Source organism: Vigna radiata, chromosome 11 (genome assembly GCF_000741045.1).
Source record: "Vigna radiata var. radiata cultivar VC1973A chromosome 11, Vradiata_ver6, whole genome shotgun sequence".
NCBI classification, from domain to species: Eukaryota; Viridiplantae; Streptophyta; class Magnoliopsida; order Fabales; family Fabaceae; genus Vigna; species Vigna radiata.
This window is the reverse complement of record NC_028361.1, coordinates 1804398-1819419: the sequence shown is the minus strand read 5'-3', so window position 1 is coordinate 1819419 and position 15022 is coordinate 1804398. Positions and strand designations below refer to the sequence as shown.

The 15022-nt window shown below is 30.1% G+C and overlaps 2 protein-coding genes across 2 annotated transcripts in view; both read right to left on the bottom strand.

Moving 5' to 3' along the window:
- Nucleotides 1-3667, bottom strand: part of LOC106776596 — a 6020-nt gene extending 2353 nt beyond the window's left edge. Inside the window, exons 1-3 of the mRNA XM_022775636.1 lie at nt 3520-3667; nt 3245-3374; nt 1954-2649 (exon numbers count right to left, since the gene is read on the bottom strand). Coding sequence (XP_022631357.1) covers nt 1954-2649; nt 3245-3374; nt 3520-3652 — 959 coding nt within the window. The 5' untranslated portion in view covers nt 3653-3667. The remainder of the gene's footprint in view (nt 1-1953; nt 2650-3244; nt 3375-3519) is intronic.
- A 5319-nt stretch (nt 3668-8986) lies between these two features.
- LOC106777389 (1-aminocyclopropane-1-carboxylate synthase) lies at nt 8987-11498 on the bottom strand. Its single transcript, XM_014664972.2, has 4 exons — nt 11204-11498; nt 10957-11088; nt 10700-10860; nt 8987-10063 (listed from the first exon to the last, which is right to left on the bottom strand). The coding sequence occupies exons 1-4, from the start codon at nt 11366-11368 to the stop codon at nt 9082-9084; spliced, it is 1440 nt and encodes a 479-aa protein (XP_014520458.1). The 5' UTR covers nt 11369-11498; the 3' UTR covers nt 8987-9081.
- Between the last annotated feature and the right edge of the window lie 3524 nt (nt 11499-15022).

Genomic DNA, 15022 nt, shown 5'->3' with positions numbered 1-15022 from the left:
ATATATATATATATATATATATATATATATATATAAACTATTAAATTAATTAGTTACTGCTTACCCACACATATTTACTTCTCGAGCTGCCCATTATAATCCCATAAAAATACATATACATATATATTATTAAATTAATTATACTTGTTTCTTTCAGTACCCTCAAATAATTCTGACGAAACATTCAAATATGTTTTTCTTTTTGGAAAATTTATATTTAACAATTTTTGTTGACAATCTTTTTATAATCTCTTATGATAATTAATGATTGATCCGTTTTAAATATAAGAATGAATAAAATAGTGACTCAGTAAAAAAAAAAATTGTTAAAATATTATGATTCTTTCTTTTTTTTAATATTTTTCTTTTTCCTTTTAACAAGATTCTTCTTCTTTAACGAATTTCGTTTTTCATCTTCCTTTTCGTTTAAGCTTACAATTATGTATTTATTTTCTTTTTCTTTACTTATATTATTTTTTTTATCTTAAACGTTCGTAATTATTTATAACTTTGTGAAATCCGATTTGAAGAATGAAAAATAGTAAATATCAGATTTTGAAATCTAATATACGAGTGTCCCAGATTCCGAATATAGGCGTATGAGTGTCTCGAATTTAGAAATTCAGCTTAGGAATTTTTAAAATTTTTAAATTTGGTTTAGTAGTGTCTTAATTTTGGAATTTGATTTAAAAGTTTATCAGATTTTGAAATCTAATTTAGGAGTGAACTGAATTACAATATTCAATTATATTAACATGGTCTTTCCACGACATGGATTACCTGATTAATATAGCTTATCAGAAATGTCGTATAGAACAATATTCTCATGTTCTTGTTCAACAATATCCTTGTGTTGCTCATCCATCTTAGGATCAACTAAATCTTCAACTTTTCCATGAGAACCTCTCCTACAAGAAGATATCGTAGGAGAGCTCTCAATGTGAAGCATTTCGTGTTCTTGTATTTTTGTAACAAATAAATTACAACAATTATTATAAACAACACACAACCAACCAGTATTAGGTTTTCTTTATTTCCATGTACACAATACAATAAAAATATTAATTAATAATATTAAAACACAAAATCATAAATAATTAAATTAAATTATGTGAATTTGTGAGCCAACCTGACTCACCAGAAGTTCAACCGAGTGAACCAGATTTTAAGTAAGTCAAATTAAAAATTGATTCGTATAAAAAAAAAATTATTTTTTTCGAACCTAATTCCTAATCCCATCAGAAACCGTATCAAGCCAAGTTGACCCACAAATTGTAATCGATTTTGACGGCACTAAAATATATCATACCATTGTCCATATTTTAACTACGAGTTCCACAGGAAGAAGCTTAAGGAGAGAATGATTGAGCAAAAGGAAAAATGAATTTTGGAAAAGATGTATGAAATTATTCAGCATTGCTTTATTGAGTGGATGAGTAGAGATGACGAAAATATATATAGTTAGCGAATGAATAATGGTTGGTTAGCACTCTTTAAGCACACGGTACATTTCATTCGCAGTGCAGAATGAAAATCTTTTGGGACGTGCATGCGTGGTAAGGTAAGACATAGAGGACAGGGGGTTGGTTGTTACATTAAAAAAACAAGACACTCAAATGTAAAAGGCAAATCCATTATTGTATATTCTCATTCAAAAAACACCAAAATTAATAACAAATTCAATATTTTTCCATATCTTCAAAATCAAACTTTCCTGCTGCTTCCAATAGCCTTTATTAGTATCCTCTTCCATGTCAAACACTCAATAAACACTCTTTGCTATATTTATATATATAGAATAATATTATCTTCACTCGTTTTTTCGCAATCTTTTTCCAATCAACAATCGAAAGCGAGGTTGGAAAAAAAAAATGAAAAGAAGAAAAGCAATCTCTGAATAAGTTTGAGGCTGGTTAGAAGGGGCATGAGAAAAAGAGCAGTGGGGACAGTCATAAAGATGAAGGAAAAGGTGAAAGTGTATTGGTTCCAATATTTGACGTGTTTGGTGCTAGTTCTTCCCCCCCAAGCTGTCTTTCAACGCTGTCCCAGAAAAGAAAACTGGGACAGTGTTGTTGATTCTCCACCCACTCATTCAACTCTTGTCTCCGCAAACACTCCAGTGCCATTTCTCCTTCCTCCTCTATACTACAACCCTGCACTTCCATGTTTGGCACCATGTTTTCCACATTCTCTATCAATGGTGGCAGATAATTCGTAGTATCAATCACTGTAGCCGCTGTAAAAGTTGCTGCTGCCGGTGCTGCTTGAGGAGGAATACCATGATGGACTTGGTGCTGGCTCAAGTTCCACGTTTCACTGCTCAAACCCAATGAATCTTGGAACAGTTTGGTGGTGTCTACTGTTGTTGTCCCATGGTCTAATGAACTAGTGTCAAACATAAATAGGGGGCACGTCGAGGAAAATATGGTTTCTTGCACCGCTGCTTTTGTTGTTACATTGTCTTGGTTGCCAAAGTGATCTAGTTGGTTGGAATTATAATTGAACTGAGGGTGATGATCCACACTTTGTGTAGTGGTGATTGATGAATTCACCGAAGGCTTTCTAATTTTCTTTTTGATCCAAGAATTCCAATAGTTCTTTATTTCATTGTCAGTTCTACCTGGTAAGTGGCTTGCAATGTGCGCCCATCTGCATTTCCCAAGCAAAAGAAAAAGAACATGTATAATTAATTAGTCGATTTTGTATAATGTTTTTACATTATTAAAAACAGTATCTTCTCAGTTAAGATGTCTCGCGGAGAATCGTAATTTGGAAGCAAATGTGTTGAGAAAAACGTGGTAAGAAATGGATAATAAAATAACAATTTAGTTGCTTCAAGAAATATAGTATTAGAAGAATGAATGTCGACACGAGAGGCTGTGAGTGCACACACACTGAAAACAGACAACTAAATTTCAACTGACAAAATTGCCTGCTTAACTTCTCCAAATCTGTAGCTCCGGGGATGATCCTTCAGATTTAATTAGGACTAATTCCTATTTCTAATTGCTCGTTCTATGGAAAATTAACTGCATCATAATACTATCTGTGATTGATCGTGTTCCAATTAATTTGAACCATTACCATAGTAATATCGTCATACTAATCAATATGAAAATTTTAGGGTTGGTGTTTGATAGAAAGAAGAAAGAAATGGCAAGAGCAAACTGGAAAATACAGTGATCATGATTAAAAATGGTTGATAGAGAGTTAGCCAGTGTCTACAATGGAGTGTGGTTCAAACCTGTTGCCAACAACCCCGTGAAGACTTATAATTAACTTCTCCTCTTCAGGTGTAAACCTTCCTCTTCTAATATCAGGCCTCAAATAATTAATCCATCTCAGGCGACAACTCTTGCCACACCTTTGAAGCCCTGAAAGCCAAGCCAAAGAATTGAATGAACATCAATCATAAATAAATAAAAGAAAAGGGTTGATTAGGGCAAATCCATACAGGAGGAAGGAAAGAAGAGATATTTTTGATAATAAAAATAGATAAATAGATAAAAAGAGAGAGACCAGCTTTCTCTGGAACTTCACTCCAGCAACCATAGCCGTGAGTGGTAATGTATCTGATGAGCTTCTCATCTTCCTCGGGAGACCAAAGGCCTCTCTTAACCTTCTGTTGGTTACAGCAAGAATGGTGACCCATCTTAATTTCTTAACTTCTTTTGTAGCTAACTATGTAGTCTTCTTCTATTCCTGTCTTTTAGTCTTAATTGTTTCCTCAGTGCCCTTTTATTGCCTCGATCAAATGCGGGGATTAATTTCTATGCAATCTCTTTCTCTCTCTCTCTCTCTCTCTCTCTCTGCACTCCTTTAAAAGAGAGAGGAGAAGCAGACAATGCAAGAGCCGACATTTACAACCTGATGGGGTCCACGAGTGGGACCCACATCTCCATCTAACCCTAAAACGACGTTTCATCAACCTTGTGCTTGTAATAGTGTCACCATTTCTACGTACATGTGTGTAGTATTACGTACCCAAACTTTCTTCACACACTTAACTCTTTCCCACTTCCATAAAACTCCCAAAATTAATAACAACCCAAAGGAGAAGAAGCTATGTACCTTGTTGCTAGCGGAAGATGAAAACGAGAGAAAGAATATTGCCGGTTGTTTCATGCGCTTCCCTGTCTCAAACTATTCAGCAACGTCATTTCATCAATAGCAACAATCACTCACTGAGAGTGATCGTTCTTCATAATACATTATTTTAAACTAAAAAACCTAATAAGATCAGTAATTATTTACATCAAATAAATCATATCAAACACTTACTAATAATTCATTTTTACTAATGATAGGCTAAAACTGATGATCATTCAATGCTTGCTTAAAATAACAAAATCATTTTTAAGCTTTATTACATCAAGATTGTCTTTATTCAACGAAGATGATGATTTACATTTTTAATGGAATAATATAGGCCAATTTCAGAATACATATATATAGTTAATTAACTACCCTACAATTTGAACAAAGTTGTTTTAGTTTTTAAGCAATGTTTATTCTAATGCCACAGTCATGCAAAATTGATTTTGTTTTGAAGTCTGCATTATTCTGATGTATTTATAGAGATCATAATCTCTTGCTCTATATAGTTTTTAAAATAGATATCATATTCTTATTCCTGAGACACTGAAAGAAACAGTAACCATGTTCCTATCATAACCTCATGGAGGAAAGTTGGTTCTACAGTGGTGGCATTGAGTTCTACAACTGTCATCACAGGGTAACGGGCTCAAAAATATGTCAACATTATTATGGTATGCTATGGGAAACAAATAATTTTGTCTTTTAATAATATTTGATGAGTTCAGTTTCAAATCTGTCGTGTATATATATAGTTTATAACCTCAATATGATAGGCTATAAGGTTCACTTTCATTACCTATACGAACATCGGGATGAGAAATTGAATAATTTTTTTAGACGATGAAGAATCTCGTAGTAAAAATAATGTTAAATAAATATAAAAGATTTGTGTGTATCAAAGTAACATTTATTCAAAAAAGAAACATTAAAATTTTCTTTTGTGGGCATGCGATGTTAATTATATATTTATATTTTAACATGTAAATTATGTCTTGATTTAATTTTGATTGAATAGTATTATCATAGTATTTACTAAATGGATTGGTGACAGTGGGAGGTGGGATAGCGTAAATTTCATATATTCGGAAAGAAATTGACATTTAAAAAATATTTGTTTCTTCCAACAGAATCTTCAAAAGCAATATAATGTATAGAACAAGTGTGAGAGAGACTGAAAAATGAGTTGTTGTTTTATGATTTAAGCAAGCCCAGGCTACTAATTATTTTGACTTGATTGTCTTTTCATTTAATTAAGAAGGAATAATAATTTCATTAGTGGTGTTGGAAAAACGTGTATAAGTGACATGATTGACATCAATTAAAGTTAATAGCCTAAATGGGACTTCTAAATCTCAGGTTTTAGATTTCACCAGCTCCAACTTTTACAACATAAAACCTATAATCATTGCTCATCATCCATACCATACCACCACATAAGCCTCAAACCGGAATTATCAACTACATTAAGATTTATTATTTCCATATAATAATAATAATAATAATAACAGTATGAGATTTTTTCTCTCTATCGTTTTGAATGAAACAAAAAATATGTATATGAAAAAAAGATGTTTTAGAGAGAGAAAAAAAGAACATAAGAAGATATGGAAAGATAAGAGGATGATCTGGGAAGTGGGAAGAGGTGACCCACAGCAGTAGTACATTGAGGAAAGATAGAGTGTCGGCTTAGCCTAAAGTTGGCTATTATCGTGTTTCAATGATACCTCCATCGAAAAGCCCCATTAGTTATGCAGCTGAGATCATGTTCCTATTACACAATGACATTGCCTCTTAAAGTAACCATGCACTCAACTTCACTAATCTCCTCAATCTTCATTTCGTCATCAAGATTTTCCAACACATTCCAATATCATTTCTCTCTCTTCATAATCACTCCATTAAGACTCCCTCTTCCAGCTTCTATGCCCAATCACTTCCATTTTTCTTAAACACTTCCTACAATTATATTGTTTTCCACCCTTTTCAAGACACCAATGTATAAATTCATGACTTGGTATTTTTAAAAATTTAGTAATCATAGTGCATGTAGAATGCAATGGTGAGATGAAGAAAATGAGTTTGTTTGTTTCTTTGAACAGGAATGAAATTCCTTATTGTGTAGATGGAAAGATGGAAAAATATGTTTGTAAAAGATTTTCTGACGCTTAAGTCAATAAGAATGTTTGAATCTTTTATGAATATAGTATTGAGTATGAGTAATTATTAACTGAATATTCTTTAGAAAATATTAGTTGTATTTATAGGATCAATATGGATGGTAGATTTATGTTATCATTGAAATATATAATAACAGAGTAGTTAATAATAACATAATGACATTTCATCATAAATAATACTTATAATATCAAACAGTTAAAATTAGTTATGATATGTGGGTATGGTTCTAATAGACGTAGGTTTGGACTCTTCCAGAATAAATAAACTTAATAGATTTTATTGAATGATGTTTTTAGTATGTGTATTGGATTGGATAGTGTACGTAGAATGAAATGGTGAGATGTTGAGATGAAGAAAATGAGTATGTTTTGGGTGTTGATTAGTTAGAGGAAAAAAAAGGTATTAATATGGCATTTAAAAGGTTTGTATGAATACGTATATGGAAAATAGATAGTTAGCGAAAGGGAAGGGAGGGAAGGGTTGATTGATGCGAATGAACCACCAAGTTGATGCGGAAGGGAGAGGAAAGTGATATTTGCTTGTATGAATCGCAAGCTAAAGCTTTGAAAGTAATATACAAATGATTTTAAAAATAGACCTTTGGGAGGAAATGAAAATGAAAAGGAAAATCATTGTACTTAGCTTTAAGGAGGAGCAATAATATTGGAGGGATTCATGTGGGTCAGCCCCAGTTGGATTTTTAAGCAGTGATTAGTGAGGAAAAACACACACACATACTATTAAGAACATTGCCTTTATAAGCATGGTTGGTTAAGTTATTAAGTCATGGATGAAATGTCTCCACCATTGCCTCTTTCTTTACATCTTCATCAATCAAACTACATTATCCATACAAATTATCTACTGCTGCTACTACTACAGTACTGTATGGTGGTGGAGGCATTCATATGGACCCCTCCTTCTTCTCCTGTTTCTAATCGAACCCTCAAAAGTCACAAAAGCTAAAACAGCAATCATAATTATGCATGAATAATGGGCTGCCATATCACATTAAATCAATCAATATATTAAGAAGTTTAAGTAAAAAAATAAATTTTAAATTTAATTCAATCTCAAAAAATTAACTTAAAATTGGGATTTTGACTACTCTTCTTCTTGATTGCTGATGGAAGATTGTATCAGAATCTTTCTTGCAGTCTTTGAAGATTAAAGAGGTTATATTAGAAAGTTTCATATATCAAATAGAGATAAGGTTAATTCATAAGTTGAATTAGATTTAAAATACATTTCTAACAGAAAATGAGAAGAAAGATTAGAGTTTAATAAGTACTATTTTTATAGTTCACGCAAACATAATAAAAATAGATTATTTTAACTATATACAACATAAGTTATCAATAACAAACAAAATGGGAGTTTTAATCTAAAATGGTAAAATAAAATGTGTAAGTAAATATAGTGTCTATAAATATATAATACATTTTTTTCATACATACTTACAAATATGTCTACAAATGTTCAAGCTATCGTAAGGTAGATTGTTAAATGTTTAAATTAACTTGGGCTAGACCAATTGCAGGATGTAAACCGAACGAGTGGGTTAGCCCATTAATACGCGTGAATTGGTACATAAATAATACATTTCAATTTATATGCGTGAATTTAAAAGTAAGAATGGACAGAGATCATTCTTAGTAGAGGAGATTAGTACATAAATAATACATTTCATTAAATACTTTTATTTAATCTTAAATTTTTATCTATTTAATATATTTTTTATAATAAAGTAAAATATTCATTATTGACAATAAAAACTTCTCTTTTACGTTTCATACTTTTTAATTTAAAACACGTAACTAAATTAATAATAACTTGTTATTATTACTAGAAAAAAAAAATTCGAAATCATCTAATAACTCAATTTTTTATATGTTTGATATATTTTGTTTGTGTTTGGATGTTTCTGATGGTTTGGTTTTTGTCTAAGTTTATAATATGGGTAGAAAGAAAAACAAAAAAAAAATTAAAAAATGTGATAGATGAGTTATGGCAAAAGCAAAGCATATGTAATAAAGAATAAGCTTTAGTTTTTTAAGAAACCGAAGTATATAGTCAAATAATTTCCTGTTGTTTTCATAATCGAAATCTTTTCTTCACTTGAAGATTTATTTTTTTATTTTCAATCTTTTTTAATTGTTTTTAGCTTCTCGAAACCTATTATAAATATATAAACTTCAATTAACAACCGAAACTAAAAATCTCATTTCTTTCATCACTTAGATATGCTTTAATTAAAAAACCGAAATATAATATAAAGAAAATCGATGTCAAAAATTTTCACTGTATTATATATCTTTATTTTTATTTTTTAAAATTTTACTTAAACATAGGTAACTTGCTAATTTCCTTATATGCTTTGCATTTCATCAATTAATTTATTAGATTTATAAAAGTAAATAAACATAATTTTTTATTTGTATTTTATCGTTTATCATCCCATAAAAATATGAACCAATTTTAGTTAACATTACGAACTAGCTATATGTTACCATCTAATTATCATCTCAAGGGAAATTACATTACGAGGAAAAATAAAAATAAAGACATTTATTAATACTTGACATTACAATCTGCATAACATAACAGATACATAAATCTTCCAAACCAAAGTAAAGTAAAAGTAAAAACCATACAAATTTAACCTGTATGATATAAAAAACTAGTTTCAGCATCAATTCCATTTCTTGCAAGTTAAGAGAGACGAAGACCATGGAGTTATTATATATATATCCATGAAACAGTGCGTAATGTCATTGGTTAGAGCAAGAATCAATCTTAGGATCATCAAGTGGAGGCTTTAACTAGAGGTGACTGAGGAAAAGGTGAGTGAGGTGACACCAAAAAATCATCCAACCTTCTGGATGAGAAGCTTAGACTCAACTTTCTGTAGCTGCAAGATTTCTTCTTTGTTTCTGTGTTCTGACGAACAAAGGTGCGCATTCTCGCCAGAGAAACCTCCACGGCTCTATCATCCATGTTGGCATAGCAGACCCTGAACCAACCTGGCTCAGAGCAGTGAAAGGAAGAGCCAGGGGAAATATTTATCTTAACTTGCTGAATGATCACTCTCCACAGTTCCATTTCCGCCTCAAACGTCGCCTTCTTCAAAAGACCACGCAAATCCATCCACACAAATAGTCCGCCATTGCTCGCCAAGCACTTTATGCCAACCTGCTCAAGACCCCTACAAAGAACCCCATACCTTTGCGCAAGCCTCTTTGCACTCTCTTCCACAAACCCTTTCACGAACTCATCATCAGAAAGCATTGATGCTATAAGATACTGCGTCTGCGTGGACACCAACCCAAAGCTAGACATTTTCCGAGCGCAACTGACCACTGCGTCGTTGTAAGAGTATATGATGCCAACCCTGAAACCGGGGAACCCCATATCCTTGGAAAGACTATAAACAATGTGGATAAGGTCACGGTCACATTCGATGTCTTTGTCTTCCTCTACTACCTCCGCGATGCTCGTGAATCCAGGGTAGCAAAAAACCGTACCCGCGTATATTTCGTCGCTTACTAGGTGGATCTGTTTTTCGTTGATAAAACCCAGCACTGTTCTTAGAGTTTCTCGGTTCATCACAGTTCCCAGTGGGTTTGATGGGTTGGTAATCAGTAACCCCTTTATTCTGATGTTGTCCTCTTTGGCTTTCTCGTACGCCTCGTCCAATGCTTTCCTCGTCAACTTGAAATCGTTAGAGCTTTTGCAGATAACTGGAACAAGCTGAACCCCCGTTCTCCACCTTAAATCCCTGTCGAAACTGCAATAGGAAAACCAATTCAATTATTATTACAGCTTATTTAGAATCTGATGAGTCAACCGAATTCTGTCGTGTTATAGAGATGAATAGCACACAACCAAAAAAAAAAAAATACAACATGCAGAAGTTGTCAATTCTCATGGCATGAAATATCATACTGCTCAAATAATATTTAAAATCTCACTTTAGTACGAAGTTTTTTGAATAAAAAGTGACAATTTAATATGACATTTATCCAAGTTAAGCATTATGCATGAAGAAATGGTTTAGAACAGAAGGTGATTTTCAATAGAATCTTAATATAGTTTTGTGAAAAAACACGATCTTTCGTGTGAATTTGGAGTCATGTTTAGTCTTTGGTCGTGAGGGGTGACAACAAAGATCAGAAAGAGACAGTGGATAATTAAATCACGGTGTATTATTATTGACCCAGGAGGGTTGATTGATGAACAACAACTGCTTGCTGCTCAACTAATTGTGATTTAGTTCAGCTTTTGACCGGGTCTTGGTCATCACTTAGTTAAATGGACCACATTTAACTTAGCATCTAATCTCGAAACATTACGTGTTCCTCCTACGCTGGAATGTTAAAAAAACGCAAATTGATAACAAAGATGATATGAATGTTAGTATTACCCTGCATAATAAGGTGTGGGGACCAAAAATGCGTCACCGGGATCTGCCAAACAAAACGCAGTCACCTCGTGTGCTCCTGTTGCTCCACTGCTCATAACAATTCGCTCAGGGTCGAACGTTACTCTATTTCCTCTCGTTCTTCCCATGAATTTAGCCACTGCCTGTGGAATTAATTTGAACCCAAAGTTAATTATATTATATAGCATGCTTAATTTGAATAATTAAGGTTTTTCAATATATCCTAGTACGTCGCTCACATTTCTGAACTCCGGTAGACCATGATAATCCTGAAAGTTGGCAATGGCTTTGAAATCACGCACTCCTTCTCGTGTGCAAATGGAAGCCCCCGGATTATTGACTAACCAATGCTGAACCAACTCCGAAGCAAGCTGCAAAAAATGAAAAACAAAAAATTAGATTTTTGGCTTGTTCTGTGAGCTTGTTCAAACTCTCGTTGGGTTGTGTAGCTGAGAATTAAAAGAAGGTTGATTTGATTATATATACCTGATTTTCTGCAAGACCCATTTGGATAACCCCGTTAGGATTCTTGGTGGGATGGAAGGGATCATCTTCATAGGCCTTCCAGCCATCGAAGTAAGGGGAGTCCTCACCATGGCCATTGCCGGTGGCAATCTTAGAGAGTAATTGAGGTTGGTTCTCGTTCATCATTATTGGGTCTCTCTATGTGTATTTTCTGCTATACCAAGTTACGTTGTTTGACGATGTTGAATGTGATTGTGAGAGAAGAAAAAGCAAGGGCTGTTCTTGAGTGGTAGGAAGAATTTGGCTCAAACCCTAACTTGTGTTTGTGTGTGTTGATGTTACAACGCGAGTCTGTGAAGGTATTTATAGCGATGAGTTCCACCAGATTAACGTTGATTTTCAAAGGTTAGAATTCTGGTGGACTGAATATAAAAAGAAATTTTGTGCGAACAGGAAACCGCCATAAGTGGTCCTTTTTAAATCCTTCTATACGTAAGTACATCAAACAAAATACCATGACAGTGACCGATCTTCAATTTACCTTAAAAAAGAAAAGATTCTTGCTGTCTTAATATTTTCAAACTATACTATACGATGTATACATGTTTACGGGTTACATTTCCTTTTACCTTTCTCAACTAAGTTATTTGGAGATAACATGAGGAAAGTAAATTCTACACTAATAGCTTAAAATAAAATAAAGTACAGTAATATTTTAACAACTTTTTTAACCATTTTTTATAATAAATTATATGTACTATTTCATTAATTCATATATTTAAAACAAACCAATCACATTTGTGTCACATAAATCATTATAAAAAGATTGTAAAAAAAAAATTGTTCAAGATACATTTTCTTAAAATAAAATGACTTGATAATTGGTAATAAATTATGTGGAGAAGATAGTCTGCAACAGAGATGAGTCACACTATTAGATAGTCTAATTGAAAAAAAAGAATCTAATATTGTTAAAATTAAACATAGCTTCTAGAATGTTGATAATACTTACACATTATAATGTTAAGTCTCTCTTTAATTTGGATGTTTTTAATTGAATTTTTATTATTATTTTGTTTTGTTGTTTATTTTTTTACGGTTATGATATATTACTATAAAGTAAAATTAAAAAATAAGTTATATATTATTTTACTTTAGTGATAGATATCTTCAAAATTCTAAGTAACTTTTTATCGTTAAGGAATTTAAAATATATTTATTTTTACTGTTTTTAGAAAGTTTAATGAAAGATAGAATGAGAAACAGGTGTGATGGCATTGAAATGGGTGAAAACGACGTAGTTTGAAGTTCAGTATTGGAAAAAAGTGGTTTATGAGATTGGAATATTGGATCTGGAAGGAGTGGGGGCGAATAAGTATAAGAGTTAGAGAAAGCAAACATGTTTTTGACTTGCAATGAGTCAAGAATTCAGCATTGAGTCATTAGGCATATGCAAAAACATCCATATATGACCGAAATTTAAGTAATTTCAGATAAGTATCAACACACCCTGCAATATATTAAATAAATAATTATCATTAGATATATATCACTGAACATCACTCCCTGTGTATACCTTTTTATTAATAAAAATAATCAAATTATTATATTATCATGAAATTAAATATAATTAAAAAATAATTAAGTTGAAAAAAACGACTAAATTTATAAAAATAGTAAAATTAATAATAGTTATTTTAATCTTTTAAAAAGAATTAAAAGATAGATATAAATTTTAAAAAAGTATATATTTAAAAAATAAATCTAGAAAATAAACGTGAACATAAAAAAGGATATATAATCTCTTTTTCTTTGTATATAGGTTTAAATGAATAATAGATATTAAAATTTTATGGATATCTGATTTAATTCTAAATTATCTTTAATATTTATAAACGTAAATATGTTTTAAATTTTATTTTTGGCATGATGGTTTTTGTTCAAATATAATAATAAATTATATAATTGATGAAGTAATAATCACAGTTAAAATCACACATGTTAATTTTTTTTATGTTAAAAATTCATTAAATTTGATTCATTCATTCACTAATAAAAAAAAAGGCTAGCTTAATATAAACCGCAATCCGAATAACCTATCTAAATTAATCCGTTGTTATAACAAAATGTGTTCAACTAATCTAATAAATTAAACTGTTAAATATAAATTTTGAAATGTTAAATTTGAATTATACCTAGATTTAAATATGTGCTCAGACCTATCAGCAATGTTAATTACCCTCTTCATCTTATTATTTAATTTTGTTTTCTTTTACTTATTTCTTTATTATTTTTGTTGGGGTTCAGTTATATTGTAGCATTATTAGTGAAGAGAACACCTTATGTGAATTAAAAAAATGAGATGTTATATTTAGTTCAGTGTTGGAATCTTTTAATGGAGAAAAATTCTTTTTTTTTTTCAATTATGCAACTGAAGACAATTTTGTAATTGATTATATTTCATAAGTAGATTATTTTTTCTTATTATTATATGAATTATCTTTAATACAAATTTTTCATTCATTTTCACTCTCTTTTTTTTTATCAAACCAAACAGTTTTATTTTATATATATTTTTCACTCCTTCCCTTTTCCGCACCCAGCTAATTCAAACAAAATATTAATTTTATGTGTAAAAATAATGTTTTTATAATTTTAATAAAAATAATTATTATGAATATAGAGTTTAGACTGACTCTAACATTAACAAACAAAGTTTTAAGTAAATAAAAATAAAAATAAAAAGTTAGTATCTAAATTAGGTTTTTTATGATTAATTATTTTAAATTAAAGACTATTTTACACATTAATTATTTAATAAAAATTAATTTAAATTCTATTTCACAAAGTTCACAAATTGGTAGAGAACAGTTACTTTTTTTATTTACCTCACTTTTTAAATAAATAATATAAAAATATAGAATGTCTAGTTAATTTTAATGATTAATTTTTAATTTATTATAGTCTTTTTTATCAATAAATTATTGCTTTGAGTTTTAGTTGCATTTTTTAAATATATGGAGTTCAAAATTTTCCTTTTTTTTTTCGAAAATAATTGTAGTGACAAGTTAGTTAATTTAATATCTGGTTTAATGATTTACTTTTTCATGTTTGGATTTTTTTATAGTAAATATAATTTACTATATTTCATAAAGTGTAATTTTTATCATAAATTTATTATGATATTTCAAATATATTTGTTTAGTTTTAATATTTTTTTATGTGATAACAAATTATTAAGATCTTTAAAGTGTTATAACAATTGAAATGTTAAAGTTGAAATGATACATTACGTTATTTGATTTATAATGAAAAAGTAAAAATTAGGAAAACAAATAATTATTTAATAAAATCTAAAATAAAAATTTGAAAAAATATAAATTTAGCTTTTTAAAAATGTGGACACAATTGCCTTACATGATGTTTGTACTACTAAATTAATAAACGTGATATATTTTTAAAATATTTTTACAAGCTTGTTATGATATATTTTTATTGTAATAATAAATTTTTGTTACCATTACTCTTAAATACTCATAGTATACAATTTCTTTTCAGACGCACTTTTAATATGTATTAAAATATACTGAATTATAAAATTTAAAAACATCATTATAGGAAAAATGAAACTCATCTAAATTTATAATTAAAAATAATTTCACTTAATAATAAAAACATGTTAACATTTCCCATTTCTTTCATGTTATCTTATACTAACGAAGAAAATAAATAATTGTTTATTATAGTTTATAAAAACGTCAATGTTTTTTCTTTATAACATGAATGAAAAATATTTTTTAACATACTTAAATCTTTTACACTTAAATATTATTCTTCTTT